Source organism: Monocercomonoides exilis (assembly GCF_001643675.1).
Source record: "Monocercomonoides exilis strain PA203 chromosome Unknown scaffold4-2303458, whole genome shotgun sequence".
In the NCBI taxonomy this organism is placed as follows: Eukaryota; Preaxostyla; order Oxymonadida; family Polymastigidae; genus Monocercomonoides; species Monocercomonoides exilis.
This window is the reverse complement of record NW_027150549.1, coordinates 660,341-669,734: the sequence shown is the minus strand read 5'-3', so window position 1 is coordinate 669,734 and position 9,394 is coordinate 660,341. Positions and strand designations below refer to the sequence as shown.

Below are 9,394 nucleotides of genomic sequence, written 5' to 3'. Positions count from 1 at the left end.
TTCTCATCTAGTTTTGCTACCTGATACTTCTTCCTTAACACGTCTTGTTGAAATGGCTGACGAATACAAGAAGAGACGGGCATTGAAACGCAGTGAGGGAGATGATCAAACGATGACGTTTGGAGGTAATGAACTTAGCGGAAGATTAGATGGCATCATGAAAGTTGGTGCATTTGTTGGAGGGAGTGGAAGCGCCAGTGGAAGTGTGGGAGGCCAAGGCTCTCCACATAAGTTGAGCTTAATTATTCCATCAAAGCAGTCTCCAAAACTTACACCCAAATCATCTATTACTTCATCTTCAACAACTGGCACAATACACTCAACTTCCGATACATCATCTTCTCAACAAGCAAACTTTAGAAATGGAATGCAAGATCCTTATCTCAGTTCAAGCACGCAAAAACGAGGAAAGGAGATAGTCGAATCATTCGCAATTTGGGATTCCTTCTTAATGACAGGTTCTTGGATGGCAAATTGTCTTTCAATTATTGTTGGAGGAATCTCATCTCGTCAGTTTCCAGTTTTTGCTGCCAACGGGATTCTTGAAGATGCTCTGTTTTTGCACACACTGTCAACTCGGGTCTCATCAAAGAATTCGTTAACAATTTTACAGACTCATCTTAAAGTGAAATCTGAATTGAGTCATACGTTTCATGAACTTATATTGCTTCATTCATTCCCGCTTGCTGCATCCTCAACGGAATCTGTTCCAACAGGTCCGCTAAATCAACAAACAATGCAATCAGCTTTTATTCAACGAGGACTTAGAAGCTCTGCCAGTCGATCATCTATTCGGTTCTATCCAATGCTTCTGGCTAGTGCAACAAGAATTCCTCCATTAATAACTTCTCCTTTCATTCAAGAGAGGCGTTCATTTAGAGGATTTACTCCGTTTATCCATTCGCCAAAGCAATCATCAACAACAGGGCGAAGAGATAGATATGAAACGGGATCTGGCATGATGGTTTCAGACAGTGATGGAGAACCACTTGTTGATGATAAACTGTCTGCAATTACTGCAACCCCAGTTATTGAGTATTCAAGATGCTTGCTGAGATTATGTTCATGGATTTCTGAAGGAGCTGTGAGTATGCAATCGTTCGTGAGTTCGCTTGAAGGAGCTTTTCAAGTTGCTGTTTCTGAACAGTATAATATTTTGGCTCTGCTTAATGGCGAAGCATTTAGGAAAAAAAGGAAAAAGAGGTTGCTTAGCAGACGAGGCACTCTTTCCGATCAAAATGGCTCAGAGAGTCAAAGCGGAATGACCGGCGATTATTCTGCACAGAGTTCAGGCACATATGGAGGCACAAGGCGAAGGATGTCAACTTATCGAAGAGTCAGGAGGGTTGGATCAATTCCTTTTCAGATGGTTAGCGGATCAGAGAGATCGACAAGTGATTCAACCCCACAGTTTGGAGTGGGTACATCAAAAGGAAGTCAGCAGACTGGCCACAGCCTACCTGAACTTTTCCCCTCTAAACAAGAACTTGCTGCTAATGCAGGATCTCTTCTTGTTGGAGCTACATGGGTTATTCTCAAAGGTGTCGCTGATGTGTTTTTCACAGTTTCTCAACCAAATGACATGCAGGAGGAGAACGAACAGGAAGTTGAAGAAGCAACTCAGGTTTCTATGGAATCAAAAGTTTATTCTTCACAACAATTACAACAAAAGCAAACACAGCACAACCGACAATCCGCTCAACACTACAAGCAGCCAACTGCTTCAAATGAATCTCAGTCCACATTCAAGAATCAAATGGAAAGTGAGGAATCTCGTATTACTGTATCATCTCCAAGCTATCCTCGTTTTGGTCAACAATTCATTCAAAAGGGAAGTCATTTAGCTCTACGCAATTCTCAACAGGCAAAAGGCAGTCCATCCTCAATGACTGGCACACTGAAAAATGAGCAAAAAGATTCCGGCAATGAAGAATCAAACTTTAATAATCAAGGAAAGGTATTTGGCACGCTTCAAAATCAAAAGAACGATAATTTCGATCCATTTGGAATGGCTCAAAGTGAGATTCATTTCGTTCCTCATCCTCTTTCAATACAAAATCCTTCTCTTACAGCAACAGAAGAGCAAGTTCAATTCTTAAACTCATTCGCTCCGATGAGTCCAATAACACTTCCAACAGAAAGACGCTTCTCGAATTCATTCCTAATGCCACCAATGCTCAATTCCACACCGAGACAACAAGATTCACCACCGCCTCAAATAACTTCGTTGCATACAGAGGAAAAGAAGGCACCTGCAAAACCACACAACCCGATGCAAAAGCAACATAGTCAGCAACAGAATCACTTACCTCTTTCCCCAACACATGGAATGGGCGAGAACGGGAATCATGACGATTTTATGGCAAGAAGCGAAGAAGAAGCACAAGTCACGCCAACTGAGCCAGATGATGAAACAGCTGCATTTTTGTCTATGCTTGCAAGTACTCCTGCGAAGCCTTTTGGAGCACCTTCCACCGAAGAGATGAGAGAAATACTTACAAAAACGATTCAAGGAGGATCTTTACTTCCTCTTTCGCCAGGGAAGATGGGACAACAGAACCCACATTTCTTGCACGGAGAAGACAGAGGCGGAAATGAAGATTGGACTGGTAGCAGAATCAGAGGAAATGTAACCGAAGGAAAAGAAGCTCTCAGTACGCCCATTGCAAATCATAATCAAGGAACTAATCGCAGAGGAATTATGATGATTGGACCATCACCTCTTATCTCGTCTCATATTGCAGAAACATCACCAATATCAGAATCTGGAACTCCCGAGTCAAATTCTAATTCCCCTCAATTCTATCAGGAACAACATAATTCTCTATCTATGCATTCAAAAGGAAGAGGAATAAAATCGATTCAGATTCCTGGCTCTATGTCTCCTTCTTTTGGAATGGGGCAGCATCAGTTTGGCAGAGGGCAACTTCCATTTCCTTCTGAATTTAATGGAATTGAAGCCGGAGCTATTGGATTGGCAAATGATTCAAGAAGAAACAGAGATTCTAAAGTTAAACAAGAACGAGATTCAAAAAGTCCACATAGCCGAACAATTGGCTCTCCTTTTCCCTCAAGCATATATTCTCCAGATTCAAAAATTCAGAACGATTTTGGAATGATATCAAATTCACCGATGCAATTCGGCTCCAGAAGCACAATTTCAACAAGTGGACAACCTCAAAAGACGAATACAGTTTCCTCACTTCCAACTGAACGGTCAACAGCATCACGAGGCACAACTGAGACGCCAACGTTTGTTCCCGAAGTTAATAACCTTCCGTTTATTCAATTTCAGCAAACTGTGTGCTCAGCATCTCGATCAACTTTATTCGAGAGTATCATGGCTGAAGATCCGCTTTGGGCTATGGTAATATTAAGCCGATGTGAAAGAGCTATTCAACAAGCACTGGATGTTCTTCCTTTTTATCCTGGGCAACGAAAGACGGAGGAAAGGAAGGAATTAGTTGATTCTTCCCAACCTCCTCTAAGTCCAGCACAAATGGCGACATCTTTTCCACGAGACAACATGACACAGACAATGACGCAAACAATGTCTCAAGCAATGCTGAAAGGATATGATAATGCAATGTTCGATGAATATGGAGGTTATACTACTCGAGCAAATACTGCAAGAACGCATGCGACTCAGGCTCTTGATGATCAAGAAATGCAAGAAATGGAGGATGCAAGAAAAAGGCAACAGCTTGAAACTCAGCAAGGAATTGGTAAAAACGATGGAGAGAAAATGGAACTTGAGAAAGAAGTGAAGGAGCATGAGTTTGCTGTTCCAAAAGGAGGAGAAGACGAACTTCTTCAAACACAAAAAGTTGAAGGAAGCAAAGCACAGCCTCTTCCTTCATTGCCAATTATTGACAAGGTGAAAAATTCGGAAGAAAAAGAAGGAATGACGAATGCAAGCAAATTAGACTCTTCTGGTTCAGAAAAAGAAAAAGATGCAGATGATTTAAATAATTCGTCCGTTCCTCTATTAATAATTCCAAGCTTGGGTGGATTGAAGAAGGAAAGCGCATCACAAGAAGGAGAATTATCACTTTCAATAGGAGCAATTTCTTCAAAGAGCGGAAAAAGTGAAGGAAGAACAGGAAGTGATTTCTGGGGAAAAGTTGATATTGGTGCTCAAGATCACGAAGAAGGGGAGCACTATGAGACAATGATCACTGAGCAATTCACTTCAGAATCGCAGCAGCGAACAAACGGGCATTTGCAGATTCCTCAAGGTCAGGAGACTCAGAGTGTGGACTATGAAGAATGGATGGAAGGTTGCACAATCCCTCCATATGTTGAGCTTCTAATGGACGTTATTCAAGAATCAGCGGTTATTGTGGTAAAGAGAATTTCAAGCGGAAAACGCATCAGTGGTTGCTCACCATTTGGACGTCTTTCACTTCCTTTCACAGCTTTACCGCCCAGTCTTCCATTTCCAAAGCAGATTTTACCAAACCTGCCTGGGACCCTCTTCGCTCCTCCAACTATTGTTACAACTTCAAATCATACCAGAAAAACTCTTTCGCAACAACAGTCATTTCCCCAGAAAGGAGCTCGTTCGGACTCCTACGGAGCGGATAGTGCTCAATCAAGTGGAGGAGAACTTCGCATTAATAATGGATCTCTTGGTAGCCCAATGTGCACGGATGAAGGGAAATCTGTTGTGGCTTGCAATCACGGCAGATATCCTTCACCAAGTCTGCTTTCAAAAATTTTACTTGAGGAACAAGGAATAACTTCAGATCAGCTCCATTTCCTACCGTTTTATGCACTTCCAGCTTTATCCGATTCTTCTCAAATGAATAATGGGTCACAAAATGGACAAATGAATCAAGGAAAGTTTCAAGAGAATCAAAGCCTAGTCTGGCATTCGTCAAATGAATGGCAGGGGAGTTGTATGCATCGCTCAACGCAAATGGGTTCTGCAACAGTATTTCCAGCTCTTCAAACGATATCTACTCAAGATTCATCCACAGATTCTTCAAAAGAAAGTAGAAAAAGCGAAAATGAAGGAAGAAGCAGAAAGTCAAAGAAAAATTCGAGCAAAAATCATTATCGAACTAAAAATGAATATGTCAGTGACATTGAAGATATCTGCGTTTTGAAGCTCGATACGTTCATGAACAGCGTCGGAAGAGAAGAAAGTGATCTGCAAATTAAACATCCAAAATATGCTTTTCCAATTGATACTGAAAAAATGTTGTTCCTGCATAGATGCGACTTGTTTCATTTGATGAGGGCTGTTTCCGCCTGGGCTGTCCACTCAAATGTATTTATTAGCGAAAGTGAGCAAATGAGGCAAGAAGCGATGACTGCTATTCACTGCGTTCCCACAAAGCGGACTCACATTGAACTTATCGAAAGAGCTACGTGGGATGGAATTTTCAATGCACATTTTGCTCCATTAATTGATGTGAGGTGCGTTTTATGCGGAAACCACAGCAAAATAAAGAGGGAAATTTGCACACATAAATCAATTACTTCATTTGACAGTTCAGAAAGCTTGTTTCAAGATCCTGCACCTGCTCCTTCAACAGTTACACTTTCTGAGAAAAGTGCTTCATCTGCACAGTTCCATTCTATTCAACAGAATGCTAATTACGTTCATTCTTCTAACAATTATTTATTTGAAAACGAATATGAGCGTCCATTTGCTCTTCAGTTGCCTATTATTGTTCAATGCATTTTTTGGAGCAGTGCATTCTGTTTTCGTTCAGCTTTATTGCCTACTATCAAACATTTTGTGTGTGCAGCAGAGGAGATGCTCAACAAAGCTCGAGACAAAGAGCAAGAGCTTCGGCAAGATGCATCAGGAATGAACACAAAGCAAGCAACACCAATTACTCTTTCTCCCCATTCAACATTAAGAGCAGTTGATGAAAGCAACATTCAGAAAGAAGGCACACCCGGTCAAAATCAGCCGACGTTTAATGGAGCCGCTGGAGTAGCTGCATCTTCTTCATCCGGATTGGCACATAGCAATTCTCATCTTAAACAGGTTGATGACCAACCAAAGGAGCAACAAGCACAAACTCAGGATAAAGAGCCGTCATCACAAAAGCAAGAAGCTTCTCCTACTTTCCCAGCTCAAGTGCAATCAAATGAATTAACGGCGCCAATTGATAGAATGCATCCTCCTCGAAAGCCATCTCCACTTATTATTCATGAGAGGCAAGAACTTGGTTTTACTTCTGCTCCTGCAACTCCTACAGCACTTGGAATATTAAAGAAACTTCGATCTCAAGGAGCAATGACTTCTCAGCTGAGTACAATGCATCCGATGCAATCATTTGGCAATCTTCCTCCATTTTTTGCGCAATCGCCACTAAGCTCTCCACATTTCCCGCCATTTTCATCTTTTTACGCTTTTCCTTCAACAGCTTCGCAGTCCGTTCAAATGTCCAGCGGGACTCAACGGTCAGAAGGAGATGAAGGCGTTGACGCAACAGCATCGCTATTGTTTTTCCTATTCAGCGAGACAAATCCATTTACATACATAATGGATATCCCACAAACGTCTGAATGGAAAAAACTTATGCTTCACTATTCATCGTTTTCATCCATACGTCTTCTAATCGCTCTTTTTGAAGCTATTCCAGACTCTTTGCTTCGTAGAAACATACCAACTGTTGTTCCTTCTCTTTCTTCAAGCGCCCTTAGGCCAGTTAATTCACCAAGAAGATTTAGGGAATCTTATCAAACAATATCCAGAACGCTTACTGTGGCAAATGAAAGCACTAATCATATTCTGATAAGTGGAAGTGGAACAAAAGAAATTGATGCATTATTCTTGTCAGTGGCAGATATAAAATTCATAATCTCATTTGTTCATCACATGCTATCCTTGTTTATTTTGTCAAGTATGACGCCACCTTCTTCTGGGGAGATCGGAGAAAACGGTAGTAGTGGAAATTGCATTATAACCAGAAGCGGAACAGGCTCACCACATCAAAATTCGTTTTCTTTCAGTTATTCGCCCTCGTGTGCAGCGCCTACTGATCCTGTTCCATCATCAACTGTTCCTTCTGGCATTATGCCCCGCAGTTCATGGCATACGCATGGAGGAGAAGGAGAGAAAGGGATGAAAGAGAAATATCACTCAGCATCTCTTGTTCTTAGCGATGCAAGAATGAAAGCAGTCGAAGGGTTGTTTGTGGCAATTGTTCAACGAAATGACGAATCTCCATTAGTTCCATCTGTTGTGCTTTTGGCTCACCACATTCTATCAAACCCTCCCTTTGAATGGGCAAAAAAAATGCTTGATTTATTAAACGGACCTGCAGATTCTGAAGAGCATATGGCTGATATTTTAAATGCAACAGATCATGATGATCCTCTTTCAATTCCATTGCCTTGCATTTTGCAAATACTGTTTCGTCAACATCCAACTCTTTTTGGTCCGTTCTTCAAAGCAAGACTTATTCGATCGCGAAATTCTTCATCCTCTTCAAATCAAACGAATTCTCAGGGATTAGCTTCGCAAGTTCAATCTGGAGCATTGTGCTCACCTCCGAATCCTTTTAATTATAACATTCCTTTCTGTAATTCCAACGCACCAATGCCAGTAGCCTATCCAAAACTTACACACACCAAAGAGAAAAAGCTCGGCTTAACATCTGGAGGGAGCTCACCTTCACCTGACTCTCCGCATAGAGAAGAAAACTCAGTTGTAATTCACACAAAGTCATTTTTCCGCGATTCTCTCGTGTGGTTTGGGAAAGGAAGGACAAGAACGCAATGGTTTGCTCCTTGGCAGATAATTATTGCAGATGATAAACGAAAAGTGAAGCAAAAAGTTACAACACATGAATTTATGAGCAGATTTTGGAAATGTGCATTGACTGCTCAAAAGCCTTTGTTTGATAGAGCAGATGATGGAACTTTATATCCAGCTGTTGGAGGCTCGGTCAAGGAGATTGAAATTCTTGGTCGTGTTTTGGGGAAATGCGTTGCAGATGGAGTGATGTGCGGTCCTGTTCTATCAAGTTTTGTGTGGAAATTCATCAGTGGAAAAGAGCTGTCACCATTGGATCTTCATTCTTTTAATCGAAATCTATTCGAAACACAGCTTGCGCCAATTATAAGCGAGGATGTTTCTCAATTCAATCCAATTCCATTTTCTGTTTTTGAAGACTTAGATGGAAGGATAACACAAGTAGAACTAATGGAAGGTGGTGTATCTTCGTTTGTTACGGAAGCCAACAAAGCATCATTTGTGGATCTCATGCTTCAAAGACGTTTGATAGTTCCTGTAGAAGCCCAACTCAGGGCATTAGCAAAAGGATTTACATCAATTGTTGTGACTAACCATTTGGAGATGTTCACTCAAAATGAGGCAAATGTATTAATGTCCGCTATATCCGACGAGCATGTAACTGAGCTCAAAAAATGCATTCGTTATGTTGGAGGGTATGATGGCGATCATCCGGCGATTGTTTCGATGTGGGCTGAAATTGAAAAGTGGCCATTGTTTTTACAATCTTCATTAGCCTTATGGATAACAGGTAGAACAACAAATTTTTCAGAGCTTATCAGAAATGATCAATTACCGCCTTCGCTATTACCACTTCAAAATTCACTGTTAACTAGCATCAGCACTGCTATTACACTTCATTCTCGTTCACAAAGTAATCAGCCTCCTCGCATTTCGTCTGCACTTCACTTTTTTGTTGTTCCTCGTATTTCTTCTCCGCAACATATTTCTATCGATCTCCAACGACTTGTATCTCGCTGGCTTTTTATTCAGTAAAAAGTTAAAACTTAACCATTTCGATCAACGAGAAAATGTTTCTCAATTTTGTTGCTTCTTAAAAGAAAGGGCAATTAAGTTTTCATTTTCCCTAAAGAATTATTTATTTTTCGTTTATTTTGTTGTTGCCTTTGCAATATTTCTAAGTTAATTAACCCAATTTTTAGTGATATATTTTAATATTCAATGGCTTTTTTTATGTTAACATTTTGAATAAGCATGAAATTTTATTTTATCATTACATTTTTTGCCAAAAATTACAAGGAAAAAATGTCAAATGAATTGCAGGTTATTAAGTATTTGACATTCATTTCTTTATTCCAAACTTATCTTTGAAAGTTCTTGTCATACATTTAAAAAAAAAAAAAAATCTTTTTTTGAAGGATTTGAACAAGTGAAATTTCCAGACAAAAAAACACAGTGTCGACTTTTTATTTGGACATTTTTGCTAATTGGCACGCACTTTTTTTTAACCATCTTTTCCACCATTGCTAAATTATAAGATGATAATTATAAAATTAAGCAAATTAATTCAAATAAACAGTGGAAATTTGTAATTACTCCGACGATTATAAACCAATCATCCGTTTTGAATCCATTCATCTGATTTGTATTGTATTTATTATTTCCGATTTAAAT

The 9,394-nt window shown here is 40.1% G+C and overlaps 1 protein-coding gene across 1 annotated transcript in view; it reads left to right on the top strand.

Moving 5' to 3' along the window:
• Positions 1-9,040, top strand: part of MONOS_3574 (putative AminoAcid/AuxinPermease(AAAP) Family Protein) — a gene marked incomplete at its 5' end in the record, with an annotated part of 31,342 nt that extends 22,302 nt beyond the window's left edge. Inside the window, one exon of the mRNA XM_067873582.1 lies at positions 12-9,040. Within this exon, the coding sequence (XP_067734643.1) occupies positions 12-8,755 (8,744 nt within the window). The 3' untranslated portion in view covers positions 8,756-9,040. The remainder of the gene's footprint in view (positions 1-11) is intronic.
• Positions 9,041-9,394: the final 354 nt, after the last annotated feature.